At 38.7% G+C, this 15,444-nt stretch overlaps 1 protein-coding gene across 1 annotated transcript in view; it reads right to left on the bottom strand.

The window, feature by feature from the left end:
• Positions 1-15,444, bottom strand: part of LOC133654932 (poly(ADP-ribose) glycohydrolase-like) — a 58,457-nt gene that overhangs the window by 37,712 nt on the left and 5,301 nt on the right. Inside the window, exons 2-7 of the mRNA XM_062054808.1 lie at positions 14,662-15,344; positions 14,453-14,569; positions 13,373-13,459; positions 12,753-12,827; positions 753-845; positions 78-232 (exon numbers count right to left, since the gene is read on the bottom strand). Coding sequence (XP_061910792.1) covers positions 78-232; positions 753-845; positions 12,753-12,827; positions 13,373-13,459; positions 14,453-14,569; positions 14,662-15,279 — 1,145 coding nt within the window. The 5' untranslated portion in view covers positions 15,280-15,344. The remainder of the gene's footprint in view (positions 1-77; positions 233-752; positions 846-12,752; positions 12,828-13,372; positions 13,460-14,452; positions 14,570-14,661; positions 15,345-15,444) is intronic.

Here is a 15,444-nt window from a genome sequence, read left to right on the forward strand (position 1 = left end):
ATACAAACATACTAATTCTCAGTTTCTCTTGGACACTGCCAGAGAGTTGTTAATAGAACAATATTTATTGTTGTTACCTAAAGAAGTGGATGTCTGGGTAGTTGCTGTACTCGCTGCGTCTGGAGTTGCGCCGCGGGAAGGTGCAGAAGAAGGCGTTGGCGAGCAAGCAGGCCGCCTGCTCCTGAGACATGGTGATGGAGTGGCTCGCCCCTCTTTTTAGAAGTGGTATCGGCTGGGAAAAAAAAGAGCGGGGTAGGGAGCAGAGAGGCAAGACCGATGGAAGGTCACAATAATTTGCTTCGTCCATTTGCGAAATGAGATACTGAAGGATGTCGTGTAAGGGTACTAATTTGGCGCCACTCCCGCATCCTCTTGAATCATGGTTACAATCAGGACCCTCCAAGCATACAGTATTAGTAGTGTTGTTTAGATGTATATATCCGTTTTATATCCTTTGGCGAGCAATTTAACTGTTTAATCAACCCAGCTAGTAACGCATGTAATATATTTATGTAAATTTAATTAAGGGATTACCAGCTGGTTGGCTTCACTGAAGTCCCCAGACACACAACCGACCATAAAGCCTGTTAAGACCGTGAAACACGGGAACATCAATACCCCGTGCTTTGGCCTCACGGTCCTTACTGCCGCTATGGATTGTTTCTCTCACCCTGACCTTTAGGATCAACCCCACCGTCACGTTTCCTCTGCCAATTGGCGGCGGTTACCACTGGTTAGTTGATAGCCCTTACCTTGGTGCACAGCTCCGACGCCCTCAGCGCTAATTGCACCATGTCTGGCAGCAGGGAGGTAAACAGATGTTCCGCCGCGTCAGGTTCCAGGATCTTAGAGATGGAGAAAGAGAAGAGTGGCATATTGGTTTATGTTTGGTGTCTGCTGAAACGCACATGTGACGCTATTAGCAGGTTTGGGCTGAAACAAACAGCAATATTTCTTTGTAGAGACGTTTGTGCAGCTTTCAAAATCAATGTTTAAGCCTATAAATTATGGCCTGTATATTTTTAAATGATTATTTAACTTGTTTATACACTACCGTTCAAAAGTTTGGGGTCACCCAAACAATTTTGTGGAATAGCCTTCATTTCTAAGACCAAGAATAGACTGTCGAGTTTCAGATGAAAGTTCTCTTTTTCTGGCCATTTTGAGCGTTTAATTGACCCCACAAATGTGATGCTCCAGAAACTCAATGTGCTCAAAGGAAGGTCAGTTTTGTAGCTTCTGTAACGAGCTAAACTGTTTTCAGATGTGTGAACATGATTGCACAAGGGTTTTCTAATCATCAATTAGCCTTCTGAGCCAATGAGCAAACACATTGTACCATTAGAACACTGGAGTGATAGTTGCTGGAAATGGGCCTCTATACACCTATGTAGATATTGCACCAAAAAGCAGACATTTGCAGCTAGAATAGTCATTTACCACATTAGCAATGTATAGAGTGTATTTCTTTAAAGTTAAGACTAGTTTAAAGTTATCTTCATTGAAAAGTACAGTGCTTTTCCTTCAAAAATAAGGACATTTCAATGTGACCCCAAACTTTTGAACGGTAGTGTATATTTCAAAAAAAGTATGATGTCCTAAATTCACAAAGACAGTTTTGTACATAACCACACATTTTTCATGTTTTGGAGTTTTCTTTGCTCCAAAACATGTTGCATTATATATTTATTTTTTTATTTTTTTATTATTTCATTAATTGAAGGTCAAACAAAAAAAACTATCAGCATAATATTAAAATTAATTATGAATGAAAAGAAGCAGAAAGAATTATAAACTATTAGCATTAAAACTAGAGATGTCCGATAATGGCTTTTTTGCCGATACCCGATATTGTCCAACTCTTAATTACTGATTCCGATATCATCCGATAGGGATATATACAGTCGTGGAATTAACACATTATTATAACTAATTTTGTTGTGATGCCCCGCTGGATGCATTAAACAATGTAACAAGGTTTTCCAAAATAAATCAACTCAAGTTATGGAAAAAAATGCCAACATGGCACTGCCATATTTATTATTGAAGTCACAAAGTGCTTTTTTTTTTTAACATGCCTCAAAACAGCCGCTTGGAATTTGGGACATGCTCTCCCTGAGAGAGCATGAGGAGGTTGAGGTGGGGGGGTTGAGGGTAGCGGGGGGTGTATGTTGTAGCGTCTCAGAAGAGTTAGTGCTGCAAGGGGTTCTGGGTATTTGTTCTGTTGTGTTTACAGTGTTTCCCACACATTCATTTATTCGTTGCGGCCCGCCACGAAAGAATTACGTCCGCCACAAATTAAAAAAATAAATTTTTTTTTTTTTTTTGTTCTGTCCAGCTTCTCAGGCAAATCATATAGTTGATGTAGATGCCCATATAGGCTGTTCAGATTTACTTTACAAAAGAGAAGTGTAGGATACTTCTCTTGTTGCCTTATTTGTATTTGACCACTACTGTTTTCTGTTTATTTGTTACTGACTGTGGCAGGACAACTCTGCCTCTGTTTCACTTTATGTTGCTGGTAAATAATATGGTTGTAGTAGTAGGCTAAAGTTAAATGATTTAGTATGCACTAATTAAAGGGGCAGAGCTTTAAGAGACATTTTAGCTTTTATATTTTATAAGATATATTTTTTGCAAGAACCACAATTAATAAATATATTTCAGTGAATAAATCTGTATATAAATATGTACATAAAGTGTTGTAATTATATTGTAAAATGGATGGATGGATGGACGTTTAAAACAAAACTGTTATTATTAATTAGTAAGTATACATTTTTTGAGCCTTTTTAGAGAAAATCATATCATTGTAGTAAATAATGCAAATTACTCGATGATGTCATGGTGATAGCCACGCCCCCACCGCCACAGGTATCTTGGCAGTTTATGGGAAACACTGATTTATGTTGTGTTACGGTGCGGATGTTCTCCCGAAATGTGTTTGTCATTCTTGTTTGGTGTGGGTTCACAGTGTGGCGCATATTTGTAACAGTGTCAAAGTTGTTTATACGGCCACCCTCAGTGTGACCTGTATGGCTGTTGACCAAGTATGCGTTGCATTCACTCATGTGTGTGTGAAAAGCCGTAGATATTATGTGACTGGGCCGGCACGCAGAGGCAGTGCCTTTAAGGTTTATTGGCGCTCAGCACTTCTCCCTACGTCCGTGTACCACTGCGTACAGCGGCGTTTTAAAAAGTCATACATTTTACTTTTTGAAACCAATACCGATAATTTCTGATTTTACATTTTAAAGAATTTATCGGCCGATAATATCGGCAGTCCGATAATATCGGACATCTCTAATTAAAACTACTCTACCTTTTTTTTGTTGTTGAGGAAATCTCGTAACAGCAAAACTGAAGATAAAACATGCATTTTTTATGCATGTATTGCTAAATTCCCTCCTGACATTGAAACATATGGATTGTTGTATGCATAAAACAAGCTATCATAATTCAAAAATGTATGTAAAAAGGCATACCGGTAATAGCAGAAGCTGAAAAGTAAAAGTGTGATAATGACTATAGAATAGGAAGTGGATATTGTGCACTCGGGCATAAGGCCGAGTGAACCCTGGACAAGTCCCGTGTCACGCTTAATTTAATTCATGTTTTTATGAAAAAAAAATTAAAGGTCAACCAGCATTGTGGAGGAGAATGTGTCCCGTTTTTGGAGTGTTCAGTTGTACCATATGGGGTCCCCTACGCATGACTTTAAATATAACATTTGTGGCGCCTCCTATGGGTCATTAGGAAAATGATTGGAAAGACAAACTAGCATAAATGTACTACAGGTATCCTCAAAGTTTTATAGTTTATAATTTGATCCACCCTGCTTATGCAAAAACTTTTTGCTAGATGACGTTGTTTTTCAACCAGTCTTGCAAATGTTCACCCATTTGTCTGCAGCCGCTCAAGAGTAGAAGTGGTTCACTATAATTTGATCTCATTTTTCACATAACAGTATAATTAGTTCATTAGAATTAGACAATCAGTATTTGTCACTGACGTTGCGAGACATTTGCTCCAAAGAAAATAAGTAACGTGCTTGAGATGTGTGGCAACAAGTTTGTAGACAAAAGCTTGCACCTGTTTTCCACAGTGCTGCCTTTTTTCGGTAGGTGAATGTGTAATTGTAGTCAGAGAAGAGTTGCACATTTTCAAAGTCCTTTCCATTATATAGGTGAAACTCAAAAAATTTGAATACCGTGTAAAAGTCCATTCATGTCTGAAATTCGACTTTAAATATGAAACTAATATGTGATATTAAAGGCCTACTGAAATGAATTTTTTTTATTTAAACGGGGATAGCAGATCCATTCTATGTGTCATACTTGATCATTTTGCGATATTGCCATATTTTTGCTGAAAGGATTTAGTATAGAACAACGTCGATAATGTTCGCAACTTTTGGTCTCTGATAAAAAAAAACCTTGCCCCTACCGGAAGTAGCGTGACGTTGTCAGTTGTTCACTCCCTCATATTTTCCTATTGTTTTCAACGCAGCTAGAGCTATTCGGACCGAGAAAGCGACGATTACCCCATTAATTTGAGCGAGGATGAAAGATTCGTGGATGAGGAACGTTAGAGTGACGGACTAGAATGCAGTGAAATACATATTTTTTTTCCCTCTGACCGTAACTTAGGTACAAGCTGACTCATTGGATTCCACACTCTCTCCTTTTTCTATTGTGGATCACGGATTTGTATTTTAAACCACCTCGGATACTATATCCTCTTAAAAATGAGAGTCGAGAACGCAAAATGGACATTCACAGTGCCTTTTATCTCCACGGCAATACATCGACGAAGCTCTTTAGCATGAGCTAACATGATAGCATCCGTCTCAAATGCAGATAGAAACAAAATAAATAAATCCCTGACTGGAAGGATAGACAGAAGATCAACAATACTATTAAACCATGTACATGTAACTACACGGTTAATAGATCTCAGCCTGGCAAAGCTTAACAATGCTGTTGCTAACGACGCTAAGGCTAACTTAGCAATTTAGCAACCGGACCTCACAGAGCTATGCTAAAAACATTAGCGCTCCACCTACGCTAGCCAGCCCTCATCTGCTCTGCTCATCAACACCCGTGCTCACCTGCGTTCCAGCGATCGACGGCGCGATGAAGGACTTCACCCGATCATCCGTGCGGTGGCCGCGGCTAGCATCGGCTAGGCGTCTGCTATCCAAGTAAGTAGTCCTTGTTGTGTTGCTAAAGCCAGCCGCTAATACACCGATCCCACCTACAACGTTCTTCTTTGCAGCCTCCATTGTTCATTAAACAAATTGCAAAAGATTCACCAACACAGATGTCCAGAATACTGTGGAATTATGAAATGAAAACAGAGCTTTTTTGTATTGTATTCAATGGGGAAGGCATACCTCTGTTCCCCGGGCTACGTCACGCGCATACGTCATCCTCCAAAGGCTTTTTCAACCGGAAGTTTTGCGGGAAATTTAAAATTGCACTTTGTAAGTTAACCCGGCCGTATTGGCATGTGTTGCAATGTTAAGATTTCATCATTGATATATAAACTACCAGACTGCGTGGTCGGTAGTAGTGGCTTTTAGTAGGCCTTTAACTCTTTTACCCCCAAATAAGAATCGATAAATATCGGCAGTCTGATATTATCGGACATCTCTATTTTGGAATGCATTTAAAAAATCCATCTGTCGTCATGTCTTTCATAATGATTGTGAATGATAGGCAAAATTCCAAAAAAAAATGCAGTTCCCCTTTAAGGCGCAAATAAGTTTGATTAGGCTGCCTCTCAAACCTTAAGTAAATATTCACAGGTTGATTTTCTAACCAATATTTGTTAGTCAGAATACAGGCGATGCGTTTAAGTGTCAGAAGAAAAGCAGGCAAGAGTGGCAGACAGTGACTGGCCTTTTGAATATTCATCGACGTGCGCACGCTCTGCGCATCACAAAAAAACGTTGACAGACAATTCTCCTCGGCCGTTCTAACGGTTACGTGTTTTATTCCTTTATGGTCCGAGCAGATGGTTTTAACGCTCGGACCTGCGGCGGATCGACACACATCGTGCCTGACTATGATGTCAGTGTGGCGAGATGTACGGACCTGAACCAGGCGACGCGCAGTTAGTTCAGCTGATTTGATGCACTGCCTGCCGCTGATTTAAAAGGGGGCCTCGCCTCGTACCAGCTCAGCTCTATCCGCCGCCTCGTCCTGCCAAGTGCCTTCATTTATCACGCCCAGAGGAGCGCAGCTCATTACTTATGACAGTGTTTAGTCAGGCTTGCTTTGCCATAGTACAAATGTCCCGGGCCAGGCAGCCTCCTTGTCCTGGCAAATCCTCTACAACCCGTGGACATTTGCATTTAAACACCCAGCCACCAGATAGAAGATTTAACGACTTGGCCCGGACTGGCCGTCCTGATGAGATCTTAGCTGTGATTGATCTTAGCGACATTTATTAGCCAGTGTGGGTGTAAATATGTCATATATTTACCAAGATGCGTCCCCTACGTCCCCCTCTTTTGCTTTTGATATCAGCTCAGAATCTGATTTTATGTTCGATGGTTTTGTTTTAAAACTAAATATAATTATCACTACAAATATCAACCTAAAACAATATTTTGCCTTGCTTATTAGATATGTGCAAATAATGAATACAGTGAATACATGACTACAATACACCCACTGTCACTTTAAGGTGTTTAGATGGATCACTATTACTGTTAGAATAATTGTATCTAAGTTACCACAATACTTTGTGTTGAATTGAGTTCCCGGCGAGAAGACAAAAGCTGTCTTTGAACCTACCAAGAAGAAGGCTTGTAAAACTCCACTGTGTAGGGGGGGAAGCAACATGAAGGTGTTCTGTTTCTTTCATGTATTGTAATCAACAAAAAAGATATTGTCTTGACCCAAGAACTACAAAAGCAGAGGGGAAGCAGGGCCTGACTCCCCTCAAGGCGACCTTTTCTGTGAACTGTTTTACGACCTCTTCTTTGAACTGTTTTACGACCTTTCTTTTGAACTGTTCCGTAACCAAAGGCAACGCTGTTTACGACCCACGTCCCTTAGAAACAGCTGTTGCCATGTAATCAGGGAAAGTCCAAATAAAAAGAGGTGGCATACAATCTTTCGCCAGAGCGTGCTGAGACACTGTGCAAGGGTACGGTGTCCAGGCGTCTCTCCTCACTGAGCCAGATTTAATTCTGTCTCTGTTTGATTCTTTGCTTCTTGTCACGTTTAATAGATGTCATCAGTGTTTGAACCTGACAGTTACATTTTGTACACATCGTTAGGTGACTGACAAGCATATGTGCATAAAATTTAAATAAAATGGCCGCCGTCGAGCAAAACATCTTTGGGACCTATCGGCCCTTAATCATTTGTCTAATGATTATAAAACTTTGAGGATATCTGTGCTACATGTGTGCTAGCATGTTGCCCAAATCATCAAGTAGGTACATTTCACATTTGAAACGATATGGAAATAAATTCCCGGTGCCAGGGAATCGATACCAGTACTCAATGGTACCACTTTTCGGTACTTATGTGTGTGTTCATGTGTTAACAAATGTTTGTATAATAATACAATATTTTTATTTATTTAACATTTAACACTGAGCTAAACACGTCAACTGTGCTGTCCCGTTGTTATATCTTATCTATTTTTATAACATTTCTGAGTCTCATTTGCAAGTATTATATAGTAGATTCCAAGATGACAGATGGCAGTAGTTGCCTAATCAGTGTATAATAGTCTTTGCCATGACTCCGAATGTGCCATTCCAATCTTTTATATTGTTTATACTGTAAATATTGTACTTATTACACACCAACTGTTTGATTGTAATGTGCATTATAGTTGTAGTTTTCATTACCAAATTTGAATCACTAATGCTAATCAGTAGCATGTCTATGGGAAATACAATGTCAAATAGCATCGAGCTAGCATATTTTGAAAAGTGGAGGCTTACCATACGTTTGAGTGTTTTGTATCAGGCATACTTGCTTTGTTGGCATGGAAAATGCAACATTACCTACAGGCAGTTAGGCTGAGTCCCCTTAGTGCTTGTTTGCCCGCCAAGTGTCTGAGCTGGCCGAGTCTGCAACCGGACATGACGTCACGGACGGTCACGTGCAACAAAGGTTTCAAAATATGGCACTGTTTGATTTTATGCAAATCCATACCCGGTAGTAAAGACGGAATTCGGTTGGTGCCAATAAAAGTAGCAAATTCTGTACCCATCCCTAATCACAAATAATCTACATGTGATTTTTTTTTTTAATAACCGGTAGAGATGTCCGATAACATCGGACTGCCGATATTATCGGACGATAAATGCTTTAAAATGTAATAACGGAAATGATCTGTATCGGTTTCAAAAAGTAAAATTTATGACTTTTTAAAACGCCGCCGTACGGAGTGGTACACGGACGTAGGGAGAAGTACAGAGCAGTTGCGTCTCCCAGCAGTGTTTCCCACACATTCATTTATTTGTGGCGGCCCGCCACGAAAGAATTAAGGCCGCCACAAATAGATTTTTTAAAATGTATTTATTTTATTTTTTTTGTCCTGTCCAGCTTCTCAGGCAAATCATATAGTTGATGCATCGGCTGTTCAGATTTACTTTACAAAAGAGAAGTGTAGGATCAAGATTTTTGGAGCTCTTTGTTCAGTGGATCAGATGTTTGATGAAGCTTTGTGTCTATCTACCACCACTACTGTTTTCTGTTTATTTGTTACTGACTGTGGCAGGACACCTCTGCCTCTGTTTCACTTTATGTTGCTGGTAAATAATATGCTTGTAGTAGTAGGCTAAAGTTAAATTATTTAGTATGCACTAATTAAAGGGGCAGAGCTTTAAGAGACATTTTAGCTTTTATATTTTTATAAGATATATTTTTTGTAAGAACCACAATTAATAAATATATTTCAGTGAATAACTTATTGTTCAAATCTGTATATAAATATGTACATAACGTGTTGTAATTATATTGTAAAATGGATGGATGGATGGACGTTTAAAACAAAACTGTTATTATCAATTAGTAAGTATACATTTTTTGAGCCTTTTTAGAGAAAATCATATCATTGTAGTAAATTATGCAAATTACTCGATGATGTCATGGTAACCACGCCCATAGCCACGCCCCCACCGCCACAGGTATCTTGGCAGTTTATGGGAAACACTGCCCAGTCATACTTGCCAACCCTCCCGATTTTCCCATGAGACTCCCGAATTTCAGTGCCCCTCCCGAAAATCTCCCGGGAAACCATTCTCCCGATTTCCACCCAGTCAACAATATTGGGGGCGTGCCTTAAAGGCACTGCCTTTGCGTGCCGGCCCAATCACATAATATCTACGGCTTTTCACACACACAAGTGAATGCAAGGCATACTTGGTCAACAGCCATACAGGTCACACTGAGGGTGGCTGTATAAACAACTTTAACACTGTTACAAATATGCGGCACACCGTGAACCCACACCAAACAAGAATGACAAACACATTTCCGGAGAACATCCGCACCGTAACACAACAGAACAAATATCCAGAACCCCTTGCAGCACTAACTCTTCCGGGACACTACAATATACAACCCTTGCTACCCCCTACCCTCCCCCACCTCAACCCCGCCTACCTCAACCTCCTCATGCTCTCTCAGGGAGAGCATGTCCCAAATTCCAAGCTGCTGTTTTGAGGCATGTTAAAGAAAATAATGCACTTTGTGACTTCAATAATAAATATGGCAGTGCCATGTTGGCATTTTTTTCCATAACTTGAGTTGATTTATTTTGGAAAACCTTGTTACATTGTTTAATGCATCCAGCGGGGCATCACAACAAAATTAGGCATAATAATGTGTTAATTCCACGACTGTATATATCGGTATCGGTTGATATCGGATTCGGTAATTAAGAGTTGGACAATATCGGAATATTGGATATCGGCAAAAAAGCCATTATCGGACATCTCTAATCACAGGGTGTCATAGTATTTCATTATATTATTGCAATGCATAAACTATTTAAAATTTTGCAATTTTTGATTATGCCAATGCAAAGCCGACCAAAAAAATTCGATAAGGTCAAAGGTTTGGGATTTTTATCCAGCATGATTTATGACCCGCACACGTCACACACGATTTACTCGACACTAAAAGGGGGGCGGACTAAAGCGTTCTCTAATGTCAGCCATTTTCATTCCTGACAAGTTACCAAACGTGACCTTTTGTTGAGAGATTAAATTATTTCTCCACACTCCCGCTGTGCTGGTGGAGTGCGCCGTAGTTACTTCCTGCAAAAAAAATCCATTATTTTCTTTAAAGATTGACAGGAACACATTTTTCATCGCCGCATCCACAAAAGGAAAACAATCTTCCACGTATTTTCCCCTTTACTCTCCCGTGTTGGGATGGCATCAAAAACGTGATGGATTTGTGTCGGCAGACGGACTTTACCAGAGAAAATGAAGCGAGGTATTTCTCCAAGTTACAAGATTTCTCGTACCACCTTATGTCACGGCACAGCCTGGCTCAACAAATGGAATATTCCTGGCGCCTCCTGAGCTACAAAACCCTGCCCCGTAGTGTACGCAAGATGACACACACTTTGCTGCATCAAAACCATCGCATGATGGATGGCCTTTAAAAGAGGCCCCACAGAACAATGACAGCAGACAACCAGCAGTGATGTAATTTACTGCACCTCTAAACTGTAAAAAAAATCACTTTGCACAGGACGGGGACACGTGTAAACTTAAAACGAGTAGTTACCAAACACTGTGCTGAGGCACACTTTATGATCTCTCATGGCATACCAATGATCAAATTTGACTTTACTGGTCAAAAATGTGTATAGTGACAGGCAACACAATAAAATGCTCTTTCAATAGATGACAGGAGGCACATAATTAACCTGTTGCCATACACACATTTGTTTCGATAAAGCTTTAGAAACGCTGCGCTAAATAAAGAAAGGCACTCAAGAGCTGTACAACAAAAATGTGCATCTGATTTAGGAAGATAATTACCCCTTTTAACTCATGATTTTAACCCACCACAGTTTTTTAGTGTGATGCAGTGCATTTATACACTTTCATAATAAATAAACATGCATAATAGTAACTTTGTGATATAGCGTGTCAATTTGAGCAGTAAAATTATGGAACGGATTGTGTAAATTAAGTTAAAAGTGAGTTACCAGTTTAAGAAAGAGTACAAGCAGGATGCTGAGAACCATATATCTGATATCATTTAGCCCAAATTCATTCATTCATCATTATATTTGAATGGGAACTAGTGTCTAATATAATTAATCCTGAATTATTTAATTTATTGATATTAAATGGCAACCAGTTTCTGTTATCATTTATCCTTAATTAATAATTGTAATTTGATGAGAACTAGTGTTTAATATCATATATTCTGAAATAATTCATTCATTATAATTTGATGAAAACTAGTCTAATATCACGTATCCTGAATTCATTCATTGATTGTCATTTATGACAACCAGTGTCTGATATCAATTATGCTGAATGTATTCATTTATAATCAGTCAATGACGACCAGGGTTTGATATAATGTATCCTGAATGAAGTTATTTATAAATGAGCATTTATGAAAACTAACTTCTGATATAATTTATTCTGAATCCCTTCAATAATAATCATTTAATGAGACTTAGTTTCTAATATAATTTATCCTGAAGTCATTTGTTTATTAATTCAGTGACAACCATTGTGTAAAACTATTTATCCTGAATTAATGTATTTATTATATTTTAATTATAACTAGTTTTTGATATAATTTATCCTGAAGTCATTCATTTATTTAATCAATGACACCCCATGACTGTCACTATTTATTCTGAATTAATTAATATATTATAATTTATTGAAAACTAGTTTCTGATATAATTTATCCCGAAGTCATACATTAAGACAATTTAATGATATAATTTATCCTGAAGTAATTTGTTTATTTAGTCAATAACAACCAGCGTCTGATACTATTCACCCTGAGTTAATTAATTAAAATTTAATGAAAACTAGTTTCTGATTTCACTTATCCTGAAGTAATTTATGTATGATCATTTAATGAGAACCAATGTGTAATAGTATGTATGCTAAATTCATTCATGTATTATAATTGAATGAAAATCAGTGTCTGATGTCATTTATCATGAACTCATTAATTAATTAGCATTAAATAAGAACTAGTGTCTGACATAATTAATTCTCAATTTATTTGTTTGCTATCATTTGATGACAACTGTGGCTGATACAATTTAACCTGAAGTCAATCATTTAATGGCAATTAGTTTCCGATATAACTGATCCCAAATTCGCTTATTTAATATAATTTTATGATACCCAATTTCTGATATATTTTACCTTAAATTTCTTTATTTACTATTAACTAGTCATTATTAATTATATATTGTGCATATTACACAAAGTTTGTCCCTATTTACGCCTGTACTTATACATGATCAAAAAAGGCTATCTATGTATTTTACACATTCATTTGTCTTTTTAAAACACAGGAAGTGAGCAGAATATTGTTAAATGCTAAGATATGGAGAAGGGGAAGATTAAATAAGCTTTGTTTCCCTCTACACATCTTAAGACAATTTAAATATGATGTTATGTTCTCCAATGTGACTTTGCTAAGGATGTTCAAAAACTATGCTGGACTATAAACCACACCATACCATTATATAAAAGCAACTAATCAAAAGCAATTTCTTACCTTAGTGCAGTACAAATGCAACGCAGTGAAGTCCCACTTTTTGGCAGTAGAAGAACAGTATTTCAATATTGCACTCTACAAAAGACCAAAACAAAAATACATATATTATTATTCCAATAAAGTAAAAAACAAATACAGTACAAATGCAACCTCGATCAGACACTTAGAAAAAAAACTGAAAAAAAAAAAAAAAATTTTGGATTTTTTCTAAGTACAAAATCGAGAGAGGCTAAAAATCACCTCTTTTTCCTTCTCTCGATCAGACACTTAGATTAGTACAAAATCGAGAGAGGCTAAGTCCCACTTTTTGGCAGTAGAAGAACAGTATTTCAACATTGCACTCTTCAAAATACCAAAACAAAAATACATATATTATTATTCCAATAAAGTCCAAACCAAATAAGATGAATGTGTGTTTGAAACAACAACTTAGCGTGGTTGCTGTGTGCCTGGCAGTTTCTAGAATAAGGGCGCCATCTAGCGGTGTCTTCTGGTAACAACAACAACTTACCGGCTCAAAAAGTTTCATTATGTCTTCTTATTTATATATTTTTTCAAATTTTCTTGTAATCAGACCATATTTCCGGCATGTTAAAAAAATAAAATCAAATAAAACTTACCTTCAACTCTGAAATGTTGGATATTCTTTTGGTTAAAGTTTGCTTTATCAGATCCCACCGACTTTGATTCTGAAGTTGTCTTGTTTCCTGTGGAAAGACAAACTTTTAATTATTAGGATAATAAAAAAATGTTTTCAAAGATTAACTACATGGTATTGCTATTTAAATAACACCATTGCTATAAATGTATTTACAATCAGTATTAAAATATAGACATGTCCGATAATGGCTTTTTTGCCGATATCCAATATTGTCCAACTCTTAATTGCAGATTCCGATATCAACCGATACCGATATATACAGTCGTGGAATTAACACATTATTATGCCTAATTTTGTTGTGATGCCCCGCTGGATGCATTAAACAATGTAACAAGGTTTTCCAAAATAAATCAACTCAAGTTATGGAAAAAAATGCCAACATGGCACTGCCATATTTATTATTGAAGTGACAAAGTGCATTATCTTTTTTAATATGCCTCAAAACAGCAGCTTGGAATTTGGGACATGCTCTCCCCCTGAGAGAGCATGAGGAGGTTGAGGCGGGGGGTAGGGTGTACGGGGGATGTATATTGTAGCATCCCGGAAGAGTTAGTGCTGCAAGGGGTTCTGGGTATTTGTTCTGTTGTGTTACGGTGCGGATATTCTCCCGAAATGTGTTTGTCATTCTTGTTTGGGTGTGGGTTCACAGTGTGGCTCATATTTGTAACAGTGTTAAAGTTGTTTGTACGGCCACCCTCAGTGTGACCTGTATGGCTGTTGACCAAGTATGCCTTGCATTCACTTGTGTGTGTGAAAAACCGTAGGTATTATGTGATTGGGCCGGCACACAAAGGCAGTGCCTTTAAGGTTTATTGGCGCTCTGTACTTCTCCCTACGTCCGTGTACCACTCCTTAAAAAGTCGTACATTTTACTTTTTGAAACCGATACCGATAATTTCCGATATTACATTTTAAAGCATTTATCGGCCGATAATATCGGCAGCCCGATATTATTGGACATCTCTATTAAAATATAAGCAACATAAATAATTTATAAGTGTATATTCCATCCATTTTCTATATTAAGTGATGTAAATACCTCATCTTGAACAGGAAATAGATTCCTGCAAGAACAGGGCATTTTGACATGGACATCATCCCAGGTATCGTCAAATGTGGCAGGAAATGGAACAGTTGCTTGACCAACGATGTCTGTCTGTCAGTAACAGTGAAAGCAAAGCAAACACATGAAATAAAACCAAATATTAAATGTGTGTGCCGGTGATGTCATGAAGAAGCATCTCTGACCCGGATCATCACAGTGTGCACGCCACCAGCATTCTTCAGCGGAGGGAGCGGCCTGCCGCAGTCGGGCATCCTCCTCAACTCGCCCGCCGGCGTCCCCAGCCAGGTGGCGTGGTTGCCCGATGCATTTCCTTCATCGGCATCCCGTTTTTCCCGACGCGGCCCCGCCTTGCCTCGCCTGAAAGTGGAGCCCGCAGACAGGGCCCCCGAGAAGAAGTCTGTGATTTTGGCACAGGTTTTGACAAAGCCTCCCGGGCTTGTGGCGCCCACTTCTGGCGTTCCCGGATCTTGGAGCATGCATTCCCCATCCGAATCCGTTAACACTATAGGGACGAGGTCATCGCAGTCCAGGTCTTGTGGCGTTAAAGGTTGCGTGTCTTCATCTGAGTCTGAGACAACATGTAGTGTAGCATTCCGAACACCGTGAGAGCGAGGAGAGCCATCTTCCTCCATCATTTCTGCATTCTTTTCAGCCTGGCACAACTCAGAAGTGCTTGTATTTGGGGTGGGCTTCAGCAGCCACCTTTCGAGGGTGTTTTTGGACTTGGGTTGCTGCCTGGGGCCAATTCTGCGCCTGACGCCTCGCAAACCATCAGTGACAGACTTTGGCTGGGCGTCCATCTTTGTGCTGCCCTTTTCTCGCTCTAACGTCCCATTATGATTCTTCTGAATGCACGATGATGATCCTGTAGCACAAAATGCACGTTTGTTTTAAAAGAAGGAGTAACAAATAAACCGAAAATAAGCAGATGACCAGTGTTGGGCAGTAGCTTGCTACAAGTAGCG

Source organism: Entelurus aequoreus, linkage group LG08 (assembly GCF_033978785.1).
Source record: "Entelurus aequoreus isolate RoL-2023_Sb linkage group LG08, RoL_Eaeq_v1.1, whole genome shotgun sequence".
NCBI lineage: Eukaryota > Metazoa > Chordata > Actinopteri > Syngnathiformes > Syngnathidae > Entelurus > Entelurus aequoreus.